The sequence below is a fragment of the Anomaloglossus baeobatrachus genome, chromosome 6 (assembly GCF_048569485.1).
Source record: "Anomaloglossus baeobatrachus isolate aAnoBae1 chromosome 6, aAnoBae1.hap1, whole genome shotgun sequence".
Classification (NCBI taxonomy): Eukaryota; Metazoa; Chordata; class Amphibia; order Anura; family Aromobatidae; genus Anomaloglossus; species Anomaloglossus baeobatrachus.
This window is the reverse complement of record NC_134358.1, coordinates 487,879,200-487,905,342: the sequence shown is the minus strand read 5'-3', so window position 1 is coordinate 487,905,342 and position 26,143 is coordinate 487,879,200. Positions and strand designations below refer to the sequence as shown.

Below are 26,143 nucleotides of genomic sequence, written 5' to 3'. Positions count from 1 at the left end.
ATATATCATCCGTACAACCTGTTATGTAAAATATGTTTACTTTTTTCCTTCCTCCCCATCTTCCTGAATGCAGGAAGGTTTGTGTAAATAATATTACAATGTATTGTAATGTACGATCTCTGAATTTACCCTGGTTTTCATTTGCATATTCTTGACTAAAGATTTTCTACTGCTGCAATTTCATGTTATTGAGTTGCTAAATACGGTTCATTAAAATGTCAAGAAACAAATCTTTGTAACCTGATGAGGCTGGTGTACTTTCATGCCAGGATGACTGCATATCTATCTATCCGGACTCATACACTGCTCACTTTAATATCAGTGGGTGTAGAGGATTATACAGAAAGTATGGCAGATACTAAAGGGAACGTACACTCGTCTCAACTGGTCAAAGAAATCCCGCCGCCACCGCCACCACCACCATAATATTAGCAAATACCTCCAAATAGAAATGTATTAAAGTTGTTTTGATTCACTTTGTTGCTTAACTCATATGCAGGGCATTGCAGGACCTTAGGTATCCATGGTTACGACCGCTAGAAGCTAAGGTCCTGCAATGCCCTACACATGAGGTAAGCAACATAGTGAATCAGAAGAACTGTAATACATTTCTAATTGGAGGTATTTGCTAATATTATTATTATTATTATTACACCTACTACATATTGGGATAGGATCTTGAAGATGGGAATAACCCTTTAAATATCACCATGAAACAGACATACCTTGTGTAGGATTTCCTTTTTTTCAAAGATATCTAAAGCTGCCTTGGGTAGATCTGTGTGATTCAGTACTTGAAGATATTTGACCTCCCTTAGTACCGCTACTAACTGCAGAGAAAATTAGCCAGAAAAATACTAAATGCCAAATGTACCCTTTAAAACTCCAAAAGTAAAATGGTAATTGGCATAATTTACTAGGGAAATCCTAACAGCCTAAATAAGAAAAATGTATAATATTTGAAGCTGAAGCTTAAAGAGGAACAACCACCAAGATTTTCATATGTAAACTAAAGCCAGTGCTATACTGGCGCTAGGATGCCAATTCTAAACATACCTTTAGTTGCGAGATCAGATGTATAGTTTCTGAAATACAGGCAAGTAAAGTTTGTGAAATGCATTTTTATTTGATTGATAGCAGCTACAGAATATCTAATAGGTGGGTCGGGTTATGCTAGTTATTCCCACCCCTGTCTGTGCGCCTGTCCTTCCTCTCTCCCTCCTCCTTCTGTAATAACAGACAGGGGGAGGAAGGACAGGCAGGCAGAGAGGGGCGGGAATAACTAGAAAAACTGGTGGTTGGTCCTTTTTAAGATCCACAGATACAGTGCCTACAAGTAGTATTCAACCCCCTGCAGATTTAGCAGGTTTGATAAGATGCAAATAAGTTAGAGCCTGCAAACTTCAAACAAGAGCAGGATTTATTAACAGATGCATAAATTTTACAAACCAACAAGTTATGTTGCTCAGTTAAATTTTAATAAATTTTCAACATAAAAGTGTGGGTCAATTATTATTCAACCCCTAGGTTTAATATTTTGTGGAATAACCCTTGTTTGCAATTACAGCTAATAATCGTCTTTTATAAGACCTGATCAGGCCGGCACAGGTCTCTGGAGTTATCTTGGCCCACTCCTCCATGCAGATCTTCTCCAAGTTATCTAGGTTCTTTGGGTGTCTCATGTGGACTTTAATCTTGAGCTCCTTCCACAAGTTTTCAATTGGGTTAAGGTCAGGAGACTGACTAGGCCACTGCAACACCTTGATTTTTTCCCTCTTGAACCAGGCCTTTGTTTTCTTTGCTGTGTGCTTTGGGTCGTTGTCTTGTTGGAAGATGAAATGACGACCCATCTTAAGATCCTTGATGGAGAAGCGGAGGTTCTTGGCCAAAATCTCTAGGTAGGCCGTGCTATCCATCTTCCCATGGATGCGGACCAGATGGCCAGCCCCCTTGGCTGAGAAACAGCCCCACAGCATGATGCTGCCACCACCATGCTTGACTGTAGGGATGGTATTCTTGGGGTCGTATGCAGTGCCATCCAGTCTTCAAACGTCACGTGTGTGGTTGGCACCAAAGATCTCGATCTTGGTCTCATCAGACCAGAGAACCTTGAACCAGTCTGTCTCCGAGTCCTCCAAGTGATCATGAGCAAACTGTAGACGAGCCTTGACATGACGCTTTGAAAGTAAAGGTACCTTACGGGCTCGTCTGGAACGGAGACCATTGCGGTGGAGTGCGTTACTTATGGTATTGACTGAAACCAATGTCCCCACTGCCATGGGATCTTCCCGGAGCTCCTTCCTTGTTGTCCTTGGGTTAGCCTTGACTCTTCGGACAAGCCTGGCCTCGGCACGGGTGGAAACGTTCAAAGGCTGTCCAGGCCGTGGAAGGCTAACAGTAGTTCCATAAGCCTTCCACTTCCGGATGATGCTCCCAACAGTGGAGACAGGTAGGCCCAACTCCTTGGAAAGGGTTTTGTACCCCTTGCCAGCCTTGTGACCCTCCACGATCTTGTCTCTGATGGCCTTGGAATGCTCCTTTGTCTTTCCCATGTTGACCAAGTATGAGTGCTGTTCACAAGTTTGGGGAGGGTCTTAATTAGTCAGAAAAGACTGGAAAAAGAGATAATTAATCCAAACATGTGAAGCTCATTGTTCTTTGTGCCTGAAATACTTCTTAATACTTTAGGGGAACCAAACAGAATTCTGGTGGTTTGAGGGGTTGAATAATAAATGACCCTATGAATAAACTTTTCACAATTTAAAAAAAAAAAAAAAAAGAAATAACATTCTTTTTTGCTGCAGTGCATTTCACACTTCCAGGCTGATCTACAGTCCAAATGTCACAATGCCAAGTTAATTCCGAATGTGTAAACCTGCTAAATCTGCAGGGGGTTGAATACTACTTGTAGGCACTGTACCTCTACATTTAAATTATTTCATTACAGTATTAGGCCTAAGCCAAACGGCATGAAAATCGGAGCGAGTGGAGTGCAATAAAAAAAAAAAAAAAATATCGCATTCCACTCGGACCAATATTAGCCTATATGCTAGCACCCATGAGCGATTATTTTCTCAGCCCTAATAGGACTGAGAAAACAATCGCAGCATGCTGCGACTGTACTGTGATCCTGTTTTCTCTCGCACCCATTCAAGTCTATGGGGCGAGAGAAAAATCGCACTGTACTCGCGGTACCCTGGTGTACAGTGAGTGCAGTGCGACAATGGCAATAGCCGGCAACAGAGGAGATAGGGAGATAAATCCCTCCCTCCCCTCCTCAGCGCTGGCCCAACCCCCGCAGCTGAGGTCTAATCACATGATCAGACCTCAGTCGCAGTTACACTCGCATGACACTCAGATATGCTGTGCTGCCAGCGTGAGCCGAGTGTCATGCGAGGGGATCGTCATCGCAGTAATCCCCGTGTGGCCCCAGCCTTAGAAGAACGATACATACCTTGGGATCAAAATTCACACTGAGAAGCCCATCATCATGGTGACGTTTAATGAGTGGCTGGTCTAAATTGAAGTTGCAGATATCATCCACTTGAGATATCCATTGGTCATATGCTTTGTCCTCATGCTGGTCTAGCAAAGTCATCATCTCCATATATTTCTGATAAATGGATGAAGCTTCTGGACTTTCCATGCTTCTGATAAATGTCAGATAAAAGAATAGGATGAGTTTTAAAATAAATAAAATAATAAAAATAGAATAAAATAATACTAATTTTATTGGATGCATGGGGTAAATTAGCATAATGTCACAGAAACGTGGATGCATTTACATGTATCCAATCCCACATAATTACAAATGATATATAGGACAGCAGCTTACTCATGCTGGATGAATCTGAAATTGGACCACATTGTCTGTATTCGGTCTTTCAGTTCCTTGGTCCATTTCAATATTCCCGAAAGGAGTGGCATATTTTTGTGTACAACAACATTTTCCATCTTTGAAAAAAAAAAAAAATTACACGAGTTCGGGAAAATTACTATAAATTATATGATATTATACAAAGATTTGGTACTAACTTGGAAGACTTGCTCATCGTACGACAGCTTGCATTTGTCAAGTTCGCTACCAAACATCTGAAGAAGTATGAAATAGTTTGAGCTGAATAAATCCAATATGGTCCGTCTTTCAAGAAAATATCCAGAGATGGCCAATAACTAAAAAATTAAAAAAAAAATCTATATTGAAGAATCATAGAGTTCACAGAAAACAAATGATGGAAATTCTGAGTCAATCTTTTATAAGGTAGAATAAAGGTGGGAATAAATCCTCATGTCTAATAATTGCTCCCAAGATGAGAAAATACAGATTTTATGAAGAAGAAGAGTCTTGAAGACATTGAACAGTACAGATGGACTCTGTCCTTCTGGTATACAGGGCATCCTAAAAGGATCATTTAGGAATTACGTTAACTCACTTGATAAACACAAGATATACAACATTTAGGCTATGTGCCCACGGGACCTTGTTTCTGCGGATATTGCCGCGGAAAACCTGCGGATTTTTCTGGATTTTCCAGATAAATCCGCAGGTTTTAGCATGTACAGTCACTCCCCATGTTATCCTATGGAACATGGGGAGTGCTGTGTCCACGCTGCGGAAAGTGCGGCTGCCGACCATGCTGCGGATGTAGGCATCCGCATGTATAATTGCATGTCAATTATTCATGCGGAATTACCTGCGGATGTCACGGGCCTCCGCTATGGAGATAAGAGGCTGGGACGTCCGCAGGTAAGCCGTATGAATCTCCGCATGTTTCCCGCAGCTATTCCGAGGTAATTTAGCAGCTAAAAATAGCTGCGGACGCCGGCGGGCAGCTGCGGGAAACATGCACTCGTACCAGCGGATACATCCGCAGGTACGAGCGCCCGTGGGCACATAGCCTTAGATTAAGTAAAACATCGCCAAAAACTTGCCAAAACTGGAAGCTTTGGTTTAACATTTTGTCTAGATTAATCTTCAATATAATATAAAGCAATTTACATATAATAACCTTTTGTTGGTGGGTCATGTCAGCGTTTTTGTATCTTTTACAGCAAATATATAACACTCATGACACCGCTGAGAACCTTGTCTAAAGGTGCCCATATACATTAGACTAAAGTTGATGATAAAAGGTGATTTCTATTATAGTGAACATTTGCCAGGTGAAACGCAACAATGAATGATCATGTAAAAGGAACTTGTCAGTGGAATTAGTGGTAGAGATCCAATGTGCCAATCCTGGGAAATCTACAATAGAAATCATAGGCAAATCTGGATGGACGTTCAAAGGCGTCAATGCACTTGGCTTGTGCCATCTAAGTACACTGCTGCCTCAAGTGCACTTCCAGACTGATTTGACATGGCTTTTATTCTACCTTTCTCATGATTGGCATGTTGAATCTCTACAAAAACAATATTTAAACCATATTGAGAGACAAGCACTTATACAGCCATACCACTACTTACGTATGTACTCGTAAAAAGTGCTCACAGGTTTTCTTTAAGCTGATAGATGACAACATCAGTTAAGCACATTTGAAGTTTTCATTCTACAAGGATCTTTGTTTGTGGAAGTAGTATCTTTCATACAACTAATAATTGTTTTAGAATGAAGGTTTATCCTTCACTCGGTGTTAAAAATTATCTATTGTAATAAGCAATATGGATGAACATTTGCATGACTGTGTCTGCAAAATGATCATTCAACCACACAATCATAGTTACAAAGGTTGAAAAAAAGACCTAGGTCCATCTAGTTCAACCTTCCTCCACCAATAATATATTTTGTCACTAATTCATTTATAAACGAAATCATCCAGCCCTTTCTTAAGCATCAGCCTACCGTATTTTTTGGACTATAAGACGCACTTTTTTCCCCCCAAATGTTGGGGGAAAGTGGAGGGTGCGTCTTATAGTCTAAATGTAGGGCATGGCTGCGGGGAATGAGGGTGCTGCGAGTCATCGGCGGCATGTGCAGGCTGTAGCAGCGCCTGCCGTGACCACATGGCCTGCTCATTTCATATGCATGCATCCTCCCGCCCATCATCTCTCAGCGCTGAAGCTGGCGCTAACAGATGGGCGGTATGATGGGCGGGGGAGGCGTGCATAATTAGCAGCCGGCCCGTGTGATCACCCCTGACAACTACAGCCTAGAGTGATCATGTGTGGCTCTGTTCACTGTCTCCCGCACATCATCATCAGCGCGGGGCGCAGTAAATAAGTACGGTATATTCACCGTTCCCTGCAGCATTGTGATGCCTCCTGTGTGCCGGCCCACTGATCTGTGTAGAGAGCGGTGAGCACAGGAATGACGTCATCGCTGTGCGCACGGCTCCCCACACATCAGCGGGCAGGCAGACAGGTGACATCGCGATGTTGCAGGGATCAGTGACCGGCTCCACACAGGTCAGCGGCACTGCTGCTGACACAGACAGGAAGACGAGCAATGCTGCAGGGAGTGAGGAAAGGTGAGTATAAACGTTTATTTTTTTGTGTGCCACAGGATGCAGGCTAATACCAAGATGGGGGTATATAGCAGGACGGGGGTATATAGCAGGATGAGGGTATATAGTAAGATGAGGGTACATAGCAGGATGGGGGTATATAGCAGGATGGGGGTATATAGCAGGATGGGGGTATATAGCAGGATGGGGGTATATAGCTGGATGGGGGTATTTAGCAGGATGGGGGTATTTAGCAGGATAGGGGCTATACCAGGATGAGGGACATATCTACAAGGATGGGGATCATATACAAAGCAGGAGGATCATTACCAGGATGGGGTACCTTAGTAGAGAATTTGGGGAAATTACCCCCATAACAGTGTCAGAAGCAGATCCTCGCCCCATAACAGTGTGTCATGACCACACTTTTTGCTTAAAATTTTATTTTCCTATTTTCCTTCTCTAAAACCAGGGTGTGTCTTATGGTCCAGTGCATCTTATAGTCTGAAAAATACGGTATATCTTCCATTTATGGCCACATTAACAACAGAAAACTGCTTTGGGATTATTTTTGGGCTAAACAAAACAGATTTATCTTTTATATTTCCCCCTTACCCTCATTTTCCCTGTGTGTTTGTCTCTTTTGTCTATTATCAGTTCTTGGTTATGTTATACATGGATATGGTGGAGTAATAAAGTTTAGTAATAGGCTGGGAGTTTTGGAGTACATTATTTATCTTAGAGGTTTGCTGAGGTTTTGCCGGTGTTATTCTGCTACACCTCGGCGGACTCTTCACTCACTTAGATAAATGTTTCATTGAGTTTTGCTCTGCCATACAAACGTCATGTGATTGTTTAGTTTTTTTTTTCTGTTTCTCTATACATGTGTTATGTACGTTTCAAAAATTTTTTCTAAAAATTATTATAAAAAAACTTAAATAAAACTAGCACCGCTGTTTCATTCGTGATTTGCTACCCAGAAAGTGTCCATAAATATGCAGCAATTATTATTTTTTATCTAAAGAAAATAGGAGTGTTACATATGGGCGGCACGGTCGCTCAGTGGTTAGCACTACAGTCTTGCAGCGCTGGGGTCCTGGGTTCAAATCCCACCAAGGACACTATCTGCAAGGAGTTTGTGTGTTCTCCCCGTGTTTGCGTGGGTTTCCTCCGGGTTCTCCGGTTTTCTCCCACACTCCAAAGACATACAGATAGGGACTCTAGATTGTGAGCCCCAATGGGGACAGTATTGCCAATGTATGTAAAGCGCTGTGGAATTAATAGCGCTGTATAAATGAATAAAATTATTATTATTAATTATTATTATTATTATTATTATTTTACTATACTGATGATCCATAAAGATTAGATTATTCAAAGAAAAGAAGACATTTTCAGCTGCTTTACATTTTGCTGTAGCTAAGTTTCTAGTCATTTACCTATTTTGAAAACCTGCCCAAAGTAACTTAATTTTTATAGGCATTGAATACAAGTTTACCTTGAACGCAGACTCCAGGCCAGAACAGTCTTTAAAAGCAAGACATAACATTGTTGCAATCTGAGTCTCGAGGTCTAAAACATTTGCTTTAAACTCCATGTAATTATGTTCAAATTCCTAAAAACAGTATTAAAAAGGGATATGTCACATTATATCAGACCAATTTAATAAAAATAAATGTCATATACAAATAGCTATAGCGAGAATTTTTCTTTTATCCCCTTCATACCTACGAGTATGCCTGTTTTCACCTTCCTGACCTAGCCAAATTTTTCAAATCCAGCACTTGATGTGGTAATAACTCTGGAATTTCTCCACATATCTCAGGGATTCTAACATTTTTTTTGTTTGTTTGTTACATCCATTAGATGTGACAATCCAGGAACTTTACCCAGCTCATCCCGATTGCCCTGGTTTGGTGGTAATCAAGGTAATAAGGGGTTAATGACAGATCTCAGCTGTCAATAAGACCTAGATTAGTAATGGGAGGTGTCTATGAGACCCCTCATTACTAATCTGTAAGTAAAACGAAATAAAACAAACACCGAAAAATTCCTTTATTTGAAACAAAATCAAAGAAGAAAACACCCTCTTTCACCCTTTTTTTTAAACCCCTAAAACACCCATGTTCAACATAATCCACACGATGTCCCACAACAATTGCAGCTCAGCTACATCTGAAGTGACAGCACGCAGACTTAGAACATAAGTGCCCGCTGTGAGCTTCAGGAAGCAAATGAGCTGCGCGATGAATGGTGACATCACTCAGATTATTTGCAGTAGAAGTAGAAATGGTTTTAAAGAAATCGGGTTAAATGCTGCGCTAAAAACCACAGATCCAAGGGATATTGTGAATTCTTTTTTTTTTATTTTCACAGGTCAACGCGTTTCAAAGGCATCTCTGCCTTCTTCATTAGGACAAAACACAGAAAGGAACAGCATAACCTACATAAGGGCATGCTGTTCCTTTCTGTGTTTTGTCCTGATGAAGAAGGCGGAGATGCTTTTGAAACGCGTTGACCTGTGAAAATAAAGAAAAGGAATTCACGATATCCCTTGGATCTGTGGTTTTTAGCGCAGCATTTAACCCGATTTCATTAAAACTATTTCTACTTCTACTGCATTATCGGGGCTGCGGCTGACCTACTCTACATTAATTTACTACGTGCTTGTAAGGAGTTGTGCCTGTCACAACTACAGCAGGTGAGTACCTGTTTCATTCCCTGCATTCATTGTATGTCGGATAAAACCCTATGTGCGCTTCCTTTCCACAGTCTTTCTGCTTCAAATTATTTGCAGTCACAGCTGGTTGCAGCACTGAGCAATGCAAGAGACTTTATAGCTATTCTTTGGTTTATTATTGCTTGTGCATGCAGTTTGACTGTAGATATATATGTAATTTATAAGCAGCCTCTAACAATTGCATAGCACTGTATATCGTAGATAAAGATAGCAGATTTTATGTAGTGCACATTATATAGTATACTTTGTCATTACTGTTTTTCTGTCTTAAAGCAAAATTTATCCTGCTTTAACATATCTTGTGATATATAGTAATATCCCTCAACATTTAAAATTTAAAATGATAGAGATTTTAACAGGTATGTAATAACATTTGCTTGTACAAGAAGCAATAGGTAACCAATAGAAAAGTCCTTAAAGGGAATCTGTCTGCAGGTTTTTGCTATGTCATCTAAGAGCAACAAGATGTATGCAGAGAGATTCTGAATCCAACGATGTATCATCTAGATTAATGGGTGCAGCCGTTCTGACACAATCAGGATTTTTCGATGTAGGCTGGAGCCACACGAGGCACTAGTGCGATCCTTGCATGACACTCGGCTCACGCTAGCAGCACAGCAGAGCCGAGTGTCAGTCGCAGGGACACTAGCATGACACTCGGCTCTGCTGTGCTGCTAGCGTGAGCCGAGTGTCATGCTAGTGTCCCTGCGACTGAGGTCCGACTGTGCGAGCGGACCTCTGCTGCGGTGGGGGCGGGCCAGCTCTTCGGAGGAGCGGGCCAGCTCTTCGGAGGAGCGGGCCAGCTCTGCGCATGGGCGGGCCGTCACTGCGGAGGAGCGGGCAAGCGCTGCGGAAGGGAGGGAGGGATTTCTCTCCCTCTCTCCTCCGTAGCTGGCTATTTTGATTCTCGCTCTGCACTCGCGGTACACCGGTGTACGGTGAGTGCAGTGCGATTTTTCTCTTGCCTCATAAACTTGAATGGGTGCGAGAGAAAGAGCCTTGCATTACAATGGCAGCATGCTGCGATTGTTTTCTCGGTCTGTCGCGGGCGGGGAGGAGGGTGTCAGCACACTACGCTCACCCCCTTCTGCTCGGGTCCGGCGGCCGCTGCTCAGTGGTGGCTCGAGCCGTAGGCCGGATCCCAGGGGTTTCTCGAGCGGCACTCCTCGCCCGTGAGTGAAAAGGGATTTGTTGGGTGCGGGGATTGTTCGTGACGCCACCCATGGTTGTGGTGATTTCACCACCGCTGCTCAATGCGGGGATCCCGGGGATGGTGATGCGGAGCAGCCAGGTGTTGTGTTGCCCCTCCGTGGGCAGGGGTTGGTGATCCCGGGGCCCGGTGATGGTTTGTGAGGTGCGGGGCCTGGTGGGCGCAGGGACGCGGGGGCAGCGCTGTGCCTTGCGGCACTGTGGTACTCACTCAGCCTGAGACACGGACACAGTTTGTACGGTAAACCAAACGGCTGGTAGGACGGTCCCTCAGACGGCTGCACCTGCACTCCCGGTAGGTGACGGTGATGTCCCTCTTCCTTGCACCTATGGTTGACTTGTGGTAGCGGTGGATTCCCTCCGGTTACCCGCTCCCCGACTACAATCTGGGCCGGAGGAGCTCTACACTTTGCCCGCAGGCGCTGGCCCTGAGAAACTGGTGCCTTGGCGGTGGCAGTGTCTCTCTGCTTCAGGTTGGGCTGTTGCCTTCAATCGGGACTTGGTTGCTGGGGATCTACGTCCCCTTCACTGACGGATTCGGCAAATTTGGCGACTCCTAGCCTTGCCGGGGTCCGAGAGGCCCCTGCCCTGGTGCTGACTGTCCTTCGGAACACTGCTCCAGACCACCGGGCACACAGCCAACGGGGTCCTTCCAGGAACTTCCAAACGGTCCCCCTCCAGACAGTTACCGCCGTCGCTGACCTTGCTGATCTGGCCCTACACAAAGCTGGACCCTTCAGGCTTTACACACTCCTTCTGTCTGTCACCACTCTTGCTTTCCTCCTTTACTCCTTTTCTTTCCTTCACTTCCACTTAGCTTATCTGCTCCGCACTCAACTCTGTTGTTTACTCTTGCCCTCCCCGGGCTAATCTGCCTGGTTTCTCCCGCCTCCAGAACTGTGATCTCCTAGGTGGGCGGAGCCAACCGCCTGGCCCACCCCCTGGTGTGAATCATCAGCCTCTGGAGGAAGGCAACAAGGATTTTTGGTTCAGCTGTGATGTGCCTACCTGGAGTGTGGGGTGTGGTGGTGTGTGACCTGTGACCCCTGGCTTGCCCAGGGCGACACAGGTCCGATTAGGGCTGAGAAAATAATTGCTCATGTGCACTGACACATAGGCTAATATTGGTCCGAGTGGAATGCGATGTTTTATCGCACTCCACTTGCACCATTTTTCTCGCCGTATGTCTTAAGGCCCTGTCACACACAGAGGTAAATCTGCGGCAGATCTGTGGTTGCAGTGAAATTGTGGACAATCAGTGCCATGTTTGAGGCTGTGTACAAATGGAACAATATGTCCATGATTTCACTGCAACCACAGATCTGCCAAAGATTTATCTCTGTGTGTGACAGGGCCTTTAGGCCTTAGCCATGCAACAGAGCTCAGAAAGCTGCCCCTGCCCACACCAGGCACAGAGCTCAGAAAGCTGCCCCTGCCCACACCAGACTCTCAATCAAAGGATGGGGCGTGGCAGTCTGCTGTTTGCGTCACATTGCAGTCTCAGCAATGATAAGGGTCTTACAGCTTAAACAAACATAGAAAATAAACAACAGATCAGACCTTGACAAGACAGGCAGCCCTGAAATCTATGCTTTAACCCTTGCAGCATGCGGTCTTCAAATTACATAGCAAAAACCTGCTGATAGATTCCCTTTAAGAAGTGCATCTAGTTAAGGAAAGCAATACCATGTCTGTATAATCTGTTGGATCCTGGGAATTTTCTTTAAACACTTTGCATCTCTCATCAAAATCTTCTTGAAGATGCACGACCTGTTCAGTCAGGGAGTTCCCTTTACTTCCTCCAAACTCTAGTTTTTCTAGCTTTTGAAATTCTATTGTTGTTTTCAATATATCCTATCAGAAAAAAACATTAGCAATTTAATGTACTTCACAGTAACTAAAAAGGAAATAACTGTTCCTGTCTTTTCAAAGCAGAATGTGAAGTAGTTGTTTCACTTTCTTAGTATTTTTACTTTTAGTTGTGTAGCACAGCGGCTCAGCTTTTATCACGGTTGCCTTCCACTTCTCACTTGATCTGCAAATCACCCCAAGATAACCTGCATTGGCTTGGTAAATGTTCCTTATGCTTACATGACTGTTCCCCAACATTCCAAAAACAGTAGGTTAGGGAAAATGTTTTTTGTTCAAATTCACCCCAGTGCCACTGAGATTGGTAAAATTAGCTTGCACTCTCCACTGAAGCAAGAATTAGAGAAGAGTGAACCCAATGAAGTTCAGGTTCAGCAGTTTCAGAAAGACTTTATCTATAGTTCCATTTGGGACCCGGACTTGACCTGAACCGCATTGGGAGTCACTGATTGGGCAGTTAGGGCCTCTGCCCACATGCAGCCAGGCATAATATTTCCGGGGGAGGGAGGGCGAGGTTTTTTATTTTTCTTTTTTGTAAACACTACATTCAATAACTAGAGATGAGAGAACCAGAAGTTTCAGAGTTTGAGTGCTTTACGTATGCAAACTACTCACGTGAGCATCACTGTGCTCAGGTAAACTCAGTGCTCAGCACAGTGCGAGCCGCTTGCAATATTTGATCGGCTCTCACTGGGGGTAACAACAGTGTGATTGGATGTAGTGTGCACCTAAAAAAAAAACAATATTGGAAAAACCAAGCTCACCCTACCCCAGAAGTGCTGTTTATGCCTGCATGTGGAGAGAGACCCGAACTGCCCAATTAGTGACTTCCATTGGGTTACAGGTCAAGTCTGGGTCCCAAACCGAACTTTACCTAAAGTCCGGATGAACCCACCGAACTTCCATGGGTTTGCTCATATCCAGGCCCGGACTGACAGGCAGGAGGGGCGGGACTTCTCCCGGTGGGCTGGCCGGTGGGGGGTGGGGGGGCCGCCCCCCGCCTCTCCCGCACTGGAGCCGGCTAAATCAGAGTGGAAAAAATGAGGCCTCCAAAAATCAACTCCGATATAGCCGGCTCACTACTGAAGCAGCTAGATCAGAGTTGATTTTTTGAGGACCACAAAAAATCAACTCTGAACTAGACGCAACCGTGCCGGGACCGGGGCTTCGACGTGCAGCTGCGTGATGACATCATCACCCTGCTGCTGTCGCCGCAGAGACACGTCAGGCAGCGCGCTCCATGGAGGAGCCGAAGATGAAAGGTTTAATCACTGTGGATGGGTGAGGAGGGGATTAGGGCACATAATAGGGAGTACTTTATCCAGAGGGGCAGTGTGTGTGTGAGGGGGGATATTTTACTACGCGACCGCCAGGGGCCGGCCTGTGAGTCAGGGGGGGGGTGGCCTGTGAGTCAGGGGGGGGCGGCCTGTGAGTCAGGGGGGGGGCTTGTGAGTCAGGGGGGGCGGCCTGTGAGTCAGGGGGGCCGGCCTGTGAGTCGGGGTGGCCCGGTGTCATCAGGGGACAGAGGGGCCCCCTGACCTGGAGAGGCCACCAGGCGTTTCTGACGTGCGGCAGAGCAGAAGTGCTCTAGCAGACGGAAGCCATCCTTCCAGGACCTGCGATGATGTCATGTGCCCATGTGACTGTGCGGGAGGAGACACAGGATGCCGGGCAGAAAGAAACAGAAGATAATGATATCGATTCCTGAAAGAGATTGGGACACATGATTGGTAATGAGAAAAGAGGGGATATGAGGGGGAGGGGGCTGCAGGGTGAGGGGCATATGAGGCCTACAGACTGTGACAGAAGCATGTGAAGGGGTGCAGAGTTTTTGAGAGGGGTAAATTGGATTACATGCAGGGTGAGGTATGTGGAGCAGGGTGTGTGGGATATGGGGGTGTAGTGTGTGTGATATGGGGGTGCAGGCTGTATGGGGAGCAGGGTGAGTGAGATATGCGGGTGTAGTGTGTGTTATGGGGGTGCAGGCTGTATGTGGAGCAGGATGTGTGACATGGGGGTGTAGTGTGTGTGATATGGGGGTGCAGGCTGTATGGGGAGCAGGGTGAGTGAGATATGCGGGTGTAGTGTGTGTTATGGGGGGTGCAGGCTGTATGGGGAGCAGGATGTGTGACATGGGGGTGTAGTGTGTGTGATATGGGGGTGCAGGCTGTATGGGGAGCAGGGTGAGTGAGATATGCGGGTGTAGTGTGTGTTATGGGGGGTGCAGGCTGTATGGGCAGCAGGATGTGTGACATGGGAGTGTAGTGTGTGTGATATGGGGGTGCAGGCTGTATGGGGAGCAGGGTGTGTGAGATATGCGGGTGTAGTGTGTGTTATGGGGGGTGCAGGCTGTATGGGGAGCAGGATGTGTGACATATGGGGGTGTAGTGTGTGTGTGTGTGATGGACCCGTGGAAGCACCCCTAGTGGTGTGAAACGGTGCCGTTGCCCAGCGTGCTCCCTCCCCCCTTTTGCCTGCCTTTTGTATGCATGAATGAAGCATGAATAAAAGCAATGTTTTATCGGTGCGTGCTGCCAGCCTATTTCATTGTTGATAAAAAATATAGCATCTGCCCAACAATGGTATCATTAAAAACATCAGCTCAAGACGCAAAAATTAAGTCATCACTGAGCCATAGATCCCGAAAAATGAGAGCGCTACGGTTTTTGGAAAATGGCGCAAAAAATGTGCAACATTTTTTGGACAAACGTCTGATTTTTTTAACCCCTTAGATAACAGTAAACCTATACATGTTTAGTGTCAACAAACTCGCACCGAACTGAAGCATCACAGCGACACCCACACAACAGTTTTACCATATAGTGAACACGGTGAATAAAATATCCTAAAAACAATCTTGCAATCACACTTTCTTTTAAAATTCTTCCGCACTTGGAATTTGTTTGCCATTTTCCAGCACACTATATGATAAAATTTATGGTTTCATTTAAAAGAACAACACGTCCCGCAAAAAATAAGCCCTTATGTGGCAAGATTGACGGAAAAAAAAAAAAGTTACGGCTCTTCAAAGAAGGGCGCAAAAAACAAAAATGGGAAATCGCCCGGGGGTGAAGGGGTTAATGAGATGGGATGGTTTTACGAATATTATTCATAAGGAAAGACAGTGTGGGGGGCATAATTCATGGTGGAGGAATGGTGCAGTGGTCATAGTATATGAGTGGGGCAGTGTGGAGGCCATGTATCATAAGGGGGACAATGCGGGGTCACTTTTTTGTCATGGAGCATAGTGGGGGAATTATTTTTTAAAGGTGCACAGTATACGGGTTATTTAGTGCACAGTATACGGGTTATTTAGTGCACAGTATACGGGTTATTTAGTGCACAGTATGTATGGATATTTTTTATTTAGGTGTAATAATGACACTAATTTTTTAGGGCATCATGTTATGATAAGTTGTGGAAAACCAGAGAAGATGGAAGTGTGCTGAGACGAGCTGTGGATGTCCAAGGTCATCATGGCGTCTGGACCAGATGAAGAAGAATGGGATGAGACCATTACAATCTGAGAAGTCACCAATAAGGTACCTGGATCTAAGGGACCATTGATACTGGACAATCGCCTCCTTTAAAGGGAATCTGTCACCAGGATTTGCTCCCCCATGTGAGAGCAGCATAATGTAGAGACAGAGACCCTGATTCCAGCGATGTGTCACTTACTGAACTGTTTGCTGTCATTTTGATAAAATCAATGTTTTCTCTGCTGCAGATAAAAGCTCATGAATATGCTGGACTACCTGGCATCAGGCCAAGTAGTCCTGTAATGATAATCTGCTGCTGATTAATCAGTGATTTTATCAAAACTACACTAAGCAGCCCAGTAATGACACATTGCTGGAATCAGGATCTCTGCCCCTATGTTATGCTGCTCTCAGATTAGAGGGAAAATACCTGCTGTCAGATTCCCTTTAAATGATCATTGACCATTTGATTATATGAAGCTGATTGGCAGTTTAACGGCCTGTGACTGCAGACATGTAAATCCTCATTGCATGCGCACAGCGAGCGGTCAGGTTTTTCCAGTGCCGGCGGTGAGAGCGGCCGTCATGTGACCACAAGCGTGCGATTTGCATACTTCTAGCCACATCGGCATGAGGCTTTAGACTGACTTACTGGTAGGGGCAGCATGAACCCCAACTACGGCTCTGCCGCTACACGTAATTGTATCACTTTGCGCATGCACGCTGCAATTTGTTTTCCCAGACCACTCGATCCAAGAACAAAATTGAACATAACCACGGCCTCACTGATAACATTGGTCCGAGTGCGATCCGATGTTTTGTCAGACCACACTCGGGCCAAAAATACGGGGGTCTACACAAGCTCTGAGCTAAAACCCAAGCTACGCCTCTGGTGAGGACATGTTTTTATTTTTTTTAATCAATGAGTAAACGGTGGCCAGAAGTCTATGGGGGTCCATTATACTATATGGAGGATTATGGTGTGTGCATTATACTATATGGAGGATTATGGTGTGTGCATTATACTATATGGAGGATTATGGAGTGTGCATTATACTATATGGAGGATTATAGGGTGTGCATTATACTATACGGAGGATTATAGGGGTGTGCATTATACTATATGGAGGATTATGGAGTGTGCATTATACTATATGGAGGATTATGGAGTGTGCATTATACTATATGGAGGAATATGGGGTGTGCATTTATATGGAGGATTATGGAGAGTGCATTTTGCTACAGTATATGGAGGATTATGGTGTGTGCATTATACTATATGGAGGATTATGGTGTGTGCATTATACTATATGGAGGATTATGGTGTGTGCATTATACTATATGGAGGATTATGGTGTGTGCATTATACTATATGGAGGATTATGGGGTGTGCATTATACTATATGGAGGATTATGGGGTGTGCATTATACTATATGGAGGATTATGGAGTGTGCATTATACTATATGGAGGATTATGGAGTGTGCATTATACTATATGGAGGATTATGGAGTGTGCATTATACTATATGGAGGATTATGGAGTGTGCATTATACTGTATGGAGGACTATGGGATGTGTATTATCTTAAATCGAGGACTGTGGGATGTGTATTATATGGAGGACTATGTGAAGTGTATTATAATACATGGAGGACTATGAGAGGTGCATTCTAATATATGAAGGTTTATGTGGGACCCTTTATACTATATGGAAGGGTATGTGGGGGTCAATATAGTGTTTGGAGAACTATATATGAAGGGGACAAAGATAAAGCATGGCATGGGAAGGTTTTGTGCTGAGGAAAAGAAGCTCTTTCCCTCAGCACCTCAGCATCCAGCTTTCTCATGCTCTTATATCATGGGAAAGCTGGGTGCTGAGGGAAAGATGTATAGCAGAGCATGGGAAAGCTGGGTGCTGAGGGAATGATGTATAGCAGAGCATGGGGAAGCTGGGTGCTGAGGTAAAGATGTATAGCAGAGCATGGGAAAGCTGGGTGCTGAGGGAATGATGTATAGCAGAGCATGGGAAAGCTGGATTCTGAGGGAAAGATGTATAGTAAAGCATGGGAAAGCTGGGTGCAGAGGGAAAAATGTATAGCAGAGCATGGGAAAGCTGGGTGCTGAGGGAAAGATGTATAGTAGAGCATGGGAAAGCTGGGTGCTGAGGGAAAGATGTATAGCAGAGCATGGGAAAGCTGGGTGCTGAGGGAAAGATGTATAGCAGAGCATGGGAAAGCTGGGTGCTGAGGGAAAGATGTATAGCAGAGCATGGGGAAGGTACATGATGAGGACAAGATGTAAAGCAGAACATAGGAAAGCTGCTGATAGAAAAAGATTTCAGATCATGGGAAACCTGGGTGCTGAAGGAAAGAGCCAAGTGTCAGCGACACTATCCCATACCCCGAGTGTCGGTGTACGTAGAGGGGGGGCCCAGGTCCAAACTTTGCACCAGGGCCCTTCAAACTCTAGTTACGCCACTGGACTGCAGAATTATATGGAGAGCAGCATCCGATTCATTATCTGTGAGACCCTGCTCTGTAGGGAAAATAGCGGCTTCACCAGGTCCTGCTACTAAGAGCAATAAATAGGCCTGAGCTGTAATACTGGACACAGCCGTGACTACATGTTATATGGTCGTGTTACACAATCTACAAGTGCACAAAGATATTACACATTCAACACGCGAAACGTGGGCCTGTGCACCCCCAAATGCCAGGGCTGAATTTTAGTCCCAGTCCGGCCCTGCTCATATCTACCGATATTATATATCTATACCGCTGTTTTTACCCTTAATACAAGCCATTCAGACACTACAAGTGGTTCGTACTGGACCAAACACAGAGAGTACCCGAGCACAGTGATGCTTGATCAAGTGGTTAGCATACGTAAAGCAATCAAACTCCGAACTGTGACACTGATTTTTTTTGTAGTGCGCTAATCTCTGTCAAGAATCAAAAGACTCTAATCTGTGTGTAGTGCCATAGATATAATGAAGCTACATAGGACATTAGGCTGATTTCACAAGTCTAACATTGATGGTCCAAGTACTGATCATGATGTCCGGTTTAGCCACTTGTCTTTGGACCAAGACTCAACTGCTTCATAGATGGTTATGAGGCTGTTGAGTTCAGCTCAGGTCATTAGACCCACAGACAATCTAGACATCAAAGAGAATGCTCCGACCATGAATGTCGAATATGTGAAATTGGCCTTAAAATTATACTACTATCTTTTTTTAACAATAAGTATGAAAAGTATCTATGTTAAATGCAATTTTTTTTAAATGTTACATTACATACACTAACAGTATAAATTTAGAACAGATTCAAGCATTATTAATAAGAGAATATGAAGCTTATCGTCACAATAGTAATTGTACATGGGGGCACTTAAATTTATTTTAAGGTTCAAAGCCTTAAAACATAATATCTACCTATATATCCAATTAAACATAATTGATGTGGTCAATGACTGTGTCAAATGAAACTAATTACACTAATAATTATAATTATAGTCAGTGGAAGAATGTATTATTTAAAGTAGAATGCAAGTCTTATGTTAGAGGAGAATGTAGTGTTCTTCAATAAAAAAAAATGTTGTGTAGGTCGGCTCATTTGCAATTCATAGCATATAAATATAAGTATTTATAGTGCTCGTATCTGAATAGGATACAATTAGAAGAATTAAATACCTCAATCTTCATTAAACGCTCAAGAAATCTGTCATATCTAGCAAACACCAGTTGAGAGCGAAAATCCCAAGGTTTAAATTCATTACTGTCTCGGTAAAATGACCCAAGATTGTTCCTGTGACTTTGAAATGAATGCACGAAGGTCCTAAGGACATTTACAGCAATTTGTACATGCTCTAGTGCTTCCTCTGTTTCCTCTTTGAAAAGATCTTCCGGTGAAAGATACAATTTTGCCTAGAATTTAATAAGCGACAATCAGACTTTATGATAGACAATGAATAATAATAATCATACAATGAATCATATTTTTCACTCAATAAAATATTAGCTACGTGGAAATTGGTCAAAACATCATCTTTTTCAGATCAGCAACTTTTATTAACAATGAATATATCATCCATTTTATATACATTAATATACACTAATTATTTGTTGTAGGTACATACATTAGATACAAAGTAATGCGGGCTTTACACAAGACGATATATTGTGCGATATGTCGTCGGGGTCACGGTTTTTGTGACGCACATGCGGCATAGCGCACGACGTCGTCTCGTGTGACACCTCCGAGTGACGCAGTATCGCTCACAAATCATGAGTCGTGTACTCGTCGTTAACTTTCATAATATCGTTTATTTTCATGGGTGCAGGTTGTTCATCGTTTCCGTGCCATCACACATTGCTCCGTGTGACACCACGGGAACGATGAACACAGCGTACCTGTGTCCCACAGCATCCGGCGGCTTAATGGAAGGAAGGAGGTGGGCGGGATATTTACATCCCGCTCATCTCCGCCCCTCCGCTTCTATTAGCCGGCTGCCGTGTGACGTCGCTGTGATGCCGAACGTCCCTCCCACTTCAGGAAGTGGACGTTCGTCGCCCACAGCGAGGTCGTCCGGAAGGTAAGTGCGTGTGACGGGGGTTAAACGAGTTTTTGCGCCACGGGCAGCGATTTGCCCGTGACGCAAAAACGACTGGGGCGGGTACGATCGCTTGTGCTATCGTATGATAGATCGACTCGTGTGAAGCAGGCTTAACTCTTGCAGACTATCAGTGGTAGTTACATTGGATACAAAGTATCTAACCATGGACAGTCTGCAACAGAAGTTAATTTATTCACCAATATATACACAATATAAATTACGTTTCAGCTGTTCAATGGAACCATTATTAAAGATTTTTTTCTTTCAGAAAATTCCTGTTCTCCAGATAACAGTTTGTTGTAGAAAAAAAAATGTCCTGGATCCAACAATGAGTATTCACTGGAACTGCCAGTGTCTATTATGGTCTTCAGTGCTTGCGTCACATAGATTGAGCTTCAGCTAATAACTGACTTGAGCAGATCTGCCAAAGGTGACAGCACGAGCAGCTGTGCTCACAGATTAGGGGGAAATATACTGCTATGGTGGCTCTATACTGTGTATAGGGGGGCTATTGCGGCATTATACTGTGTGAAGACTAGTGTGGGTGTCTATTGTAAAGTGTATGGGCATTATACTGTGTATAGGAAGCTGTGCGGAGTGTTGTGAATGTCATCCGAGTGGGTACTGGTGTGGAGCTCCCTCTGGTGGTCAGGAATGGTAATGAAGCAGAGTTGGAATCTGTGATTCAGACAAATGATGGAATTAGTATGTAAAGAGAGGACAGAGTTTTTATAGTGCAAACTGGTACAAAAGATTTTATTAAGACATAAGGTGAACATCCATTAAAAGCATATAAAAAATATACCAGGACCAAGCCCTATATACAGATCACTTAGAGGTTCAGAATTTATAGAACATTTACAAAATTTGCAAGGCAATAGATTATTATTATAAATATTTTGGACTGTGCTCATTGTGAATTACCTCTTCCCTGATGAAGAATTGACAGCAAACACTTCGAAACGTACGTCGGGCGTTTTTCTGAGGTTTATTCTTGTGATCAGCTGCTATTTTTGATCTTATCATCACTGTCGGTAGATATTATTACCTAAAACTGCTTGCATATATACTAATGTATATGGGATCCTGAGTGGTCATGTTCACTATGAGCACAGTCCAATATGGAATATATTTATAATAATAATCTATTACATCAAACTGTGTATAGGGAAGCTGTGGGCCCATCATACTGTGTACAGGAGAGCTGTGAGTCCATCATACTGTGTATGGGAGAGCTGTGGGCCTATTATACTGTGTATAGGGGAGCTGTGGGCCCATCATACTGTGTACAGGGGATCTGTGGGTCCATCATACTGTGTATAGGAGAGCTGTGAGCCCATCATACTGTGTATGGGAGAGCTGTGGGTCCATCATACTGTGTATAGGGGAGCTGTGGGTCCATCATACTGTGTATAGGAGAGCTGTGAGCCCATCATACTGTGTATGGGAGAGCTGTGGGCCCATCATACTGTGTATAGGATAGCTGTGAGGGCATCATAGTGTACAAAGTATGATGTCCCTACAGCTGTCTTGTGTATAGAGGCTGTGGTGAAATTATACTGTGTATAGGGGAGTGTTGGCATCATCATACGGTATATAGGGGAGATAAAACATTTTTGTTAAACACAATCAATTGTGAAGTTCTATTGATAAAAATCAATTATAAATTAACTTTGTTAGTGGGGAAAACCACTTTAATATGTTCTAGGAGGCAATTTTGCAATTTATAGGGCACAAAGGATATTTCACTTTGCATTGCATCAGTACAGAGTCGACTGTCAGTTGCTGCCGGGCGTGATAACAGCTGCCATTCACTGTATACTGAGCGGTGGCAAACTGCACCGGCTGCACCTCTATAACTGAGGATGCCAGGAGCAATAAAGTTAATTTCCTCCTGGTAGCCCGGCTTTCAGTGCAGTGGCCGAGCAGATTTAGAATGCTATTAACCTGCAGATATTTTTTACACGACAGATTCCCTTTTAAATTCAAATTCAGTAAGGTGTAGTTGAGGTTTATTAATTTTCCTATGATAACTATTTTTTTACAGTTGGTCAACAATCTAATATATCCGGTTGCAACCTGTCAGTGTCTTGATGGTAGGCATTGGAGGAAATTAGGATTGTGCTGGTTGTATATCAGCATGTTCAATCTTTGTTCCCCAAGGGCATAAGACCCCGCTGGAGGTTGTGCAGCCAACCATTATCTAATGTGTATTTATAGCTTTATACTAATGCAAGTGATGTAATTACCCTGTACAGAACTACCACAGTATACAAATGCTTGTATGCTGAATATTTCTGTGTGATGTAATCATTTACAGAGTTCTCATTTGTTATCTTGTAGAACCAGCTATAGCTTTAAAAACTAAAATTATAAGCTTCAAACTAAGATAATGTATTAGTCTTTAGTGTGTAGTTTGCGGAACTTAAAACTTTGCTGACATTTTTGTGCTTTGTTTGTTTGTTTCCCTACCTCTAGGAGTCATAACTTTTATTTTTCCACAATCCAGCTATATTAGAGCTTCTTTTGTGCGGGACGAGTCAAAGCTTCTCATTAAACCACACAATTTACCAAATAATGTACTTGAAAAATGAAAAAGAAAAAAAAAATCCAAATGCAATGAAATGCTGAAAAATATCCTGCAATTCTGCCAATTCTTTTAAGTGGTAAAGAAAAAAATTTGGTTTGTGTCACCATGTTTTAATTTCTTGTTGATGGACGAGTTTGTGTGGGGGATGATTTTTATTTTTGTTTATTGATACAAAATTCGGGTAAATATAATGTTTTGTACTTTTTAAGGAAATAAGTCAATTGAAAAACAGCAATTCTGTTATATCATTTTTTGTCTTTTTGGCATTTATCATTTGGGATAATTAATTTTATATATTTTGAAATGAAAGATTGGAATTTTAGTTGTACTGGTAGCAAATATGATTATTTTATAACTTTGAAAGGAGGGGGGATGATTAAAAATAATTAGTTTTTGACATTCTAAATTTTCATTTTATTTTTTAGTCACTTTAGAGGGCTGAAATTTGCTTGTTTTATATAATGCCACACTACAGGATTGTAGTATAAATTAGAAGTGTTTTTTCTAGTAAGCCAGGCCACAGGCTTGGATTTATAGAAGAACCAAGATGGCAACCACAAGACTCTTCAGCAGGCCCAAGGGTCATATCGTGGGAACAAAAGTGGGTTAGTGAGTGAGGTTTACACAGAAGTCAGTGCATGCGCACATTGCAACCATTCCAGTTAAAAAGTCAGTGTCAAACTGACAAAGGCATTTAAATGATTAAACAGCAGCAATTGGAGCTAGATTTGGTTGCTGCTGTTACAGACAAATGCAGGCTTTGTAACTATATGATGCTCGCGGGGACATGAACCTGATCCATACACCTGCCCCTGATGTAGAACGTACTATTAGGTCTTAAGTCTGAAAAGGGGTAAAAGATAACCTGCAATGTACTTTTAAGTGATAAGTAATAACTAATGTGTAGCATATCGGTAGAAGTCATCTGGGTTCTGTGAATCACACCGATCACTCAAAAAGTGCGCTGCTCAGGTGGCTGAAGTGCTGTCTGAGTGCCAAAAGAGCAGTGTACAGGCTCAATAGAAAGTCTACAAGTCTGTACCAAGTTTGGAGGCCAGGCTCAGACACTTTCCATTGAGCCCTTACACAACTCTATACACAAGCTCAGGCAGAAGCTGAGCACTTCAGCCTTTTCTGAGAGATTAGTGGTGAGTACCTATCAGTTAAAAAAAAAAAACATTGTATTCATAGACACATCAAGTCAGTTAGCATGAATTATAACAACAGTGCAGTGTGTATTTCTTTTCCATTTTTTCATCCTGATTCGGGTACATATTGCCGCGGTGTTGGCTTTACACTTCTTTTGATTAATACAGTATATATATACACTATTGCTTTTTATTTATTTTTACAATGTGGTATATGATTATTTTGTTCCTATCTTAGGTTCTGTCAGTTAAATAGCCACAGTGTAAACATGCCTCTATGCACTGCATCTATAGCAACCAATACTCCGGCTCATGTCTTTGGTCTTGCCCTATTTTTGTGCCATGTAAAAACAGGGCTGTTGTCCCGCTCTCCTTGACCTGGACATTTCATTGATGTAGCTTCTCATGATGGGGTATCTTTGCAGTTGGGCCTCAGCCATTCTCTGTCCCATCTACATTGATGTCATTTGACACATGGTGAGGCTTTAATATTAAAGGATTAGGGACAGTCCCGATTGGGGTACAGCTTATCGCAGTGGGATGGCTTTACACTTTATTTTATCTAAAAGAGCATGTACCAAGTATTTTATGTTATTTATATCTTAGAGTAAGGGTACCTTCACACTTAGCGATGCAGCAGCGATCCGACCAGCGATCTGACCTGGTCAGGATCGCTGCTGCATCGCTACATGGTCGCTGGTGAGCTGTCAAACAGGCAGATCTCACCAGCGACCAGTGAACAGCCCCCAGCCAGCAGCGACGTGCAAGCGACGCTGCGCTTGCACGGAGCTGCCGTCTGGAAGCTGCGGAGACTGGTAACTAAGGTAAACATCGGGTATGGTTACCCGATGTTTACATTAGTTACCAGCGCACAGCTGTGTGTGCAGGGAGCAGGGAGCCGCGCACACTGAGCGCTGGCTCCTTGCTCTCCTAGCTGCTGTACACATCGGGTTAATTAACCCGATGTGTAATGCAGCTACATGTGCAGAGAGCAGGGAGCCGCGCACACTGAGCGCTGGCTCCTTGCTCTCCTAGCTGCTGTACACATCGGGTTAATTAACCCGATGTGTAATGCAGCTACATGTGCAGAGAGCAGGGAGCCGCGCACACTGAGCGCTGGCTCCTTGCTCTCCTAGCTGCTGTACACATCGGGTTAATTAACCCGATGTGTACAGCAGCTACATGTGCAGAGAGCCGGAGCCGGCAGCACAGGCAGCGTGAGAGCTGCAGAGGCTCGTAACTAAGGTAAATATCGGGTAACCACCTTGGTTACCCGATGTTTATCTTGGATACAGCTTACCTCAGCTGTCAGATGCCGGCTCCTGCTCCCTGCTCGCTTCATTTGTCGCTCTCTCGCTGTCACACACAGCGATCTGTGTGTCACAGCGGGAGAGCGGCTTTGAAGAAAACGAACCAGGGCTGTGTGTAACGAGCAGCGATCTCGCAGCAGGGGCCAGATCGCTGCTCAGTGTCACACACAGCGAGATCGCTAATGAGGTCACTGCTGCGTCACAAAAAGCGTGACTCAGCAGCGATCTCGGCAGCGAGCTCGCTGTGTGTGAAGCACCCCTTAACATGTTAGATAGGTACTATCAGTTAAAGAGAAAATGTAATGATAGGTACACTAAGTCAGTTATAATAAAAGGGTTATTCCAATCTCCAAGATCCTATCCTAATATGTAGTAGGTGTAATAATAATAATAATATTTGCCTCATGTTCAGGGCATTGCAGGAACTTAAGTATCCATGGTTACAACCACACATATAGTTACACTTAGTTGCTTGTAGGCATAACCATGGACACATAAGGTCGTGCAATGCCCTAAACATGATGTAAGAGACATTGTGAATCAGAAGAGCTATACTACATTTCTAATTGGAGGTACGTATTTGCTAATATTATTATTATTACACCTACTACATATTGGGATAGGATCTTTGAGATAGGAATACCCCTTTATTTTAAAACAACAGTGCACTTTTCTTTTCCATTAAATAAATATTGTTAAATTTTAGTATCACACACTAAGCCAGGATAGCAAGTGTAAAT

At 43.5% G+C, this 26,143-nt stretch overlaps 1 protein-coding gene across 1 annotated transcript in view; it reads right to left on the bottom strand.

Annotated features, from left to right (window-relative positions):
• The window catches only part of DNAH11 (dynein axonemal heavy chain 11), a 498,772-nt gene that overhangs the window by 398,688 nt on the left and 73,941 nt on the right, over window positions 1-26,143 (bottom strand). The window contains exons 7-13 of the mRNA XM_075315388.1: window positions 19,433-19,666; window positions 12,080-12,247; window positions 7,943-8,059; window positions 4,036-4,173; window positions 3,836-3,954; window positions 3,455-3,650; window positions 726-830 (exon numbers count right to left, since the gene is read on the bottom strand). Coding sequence (XP_075171503.1) covers window positions 726-830; window positions 3,455-3,650; window positions 3,836-3,954; window positions 4,036-4,173; window positions 7,943-8,059; window positions 12,080-12,247; window positions 19,433-19,666 — 1,077 coding nt within the window. The remainder of the gene's footprint in view (window positions 1-725; window positions 831-3,454; window positions 3,651-3,835; window positions 3,955-4,035; window positions 4,174-7,942; window positions 8,060-12,079; window positions 12,248-19,432; window positions 19,667-26,143) is intronic.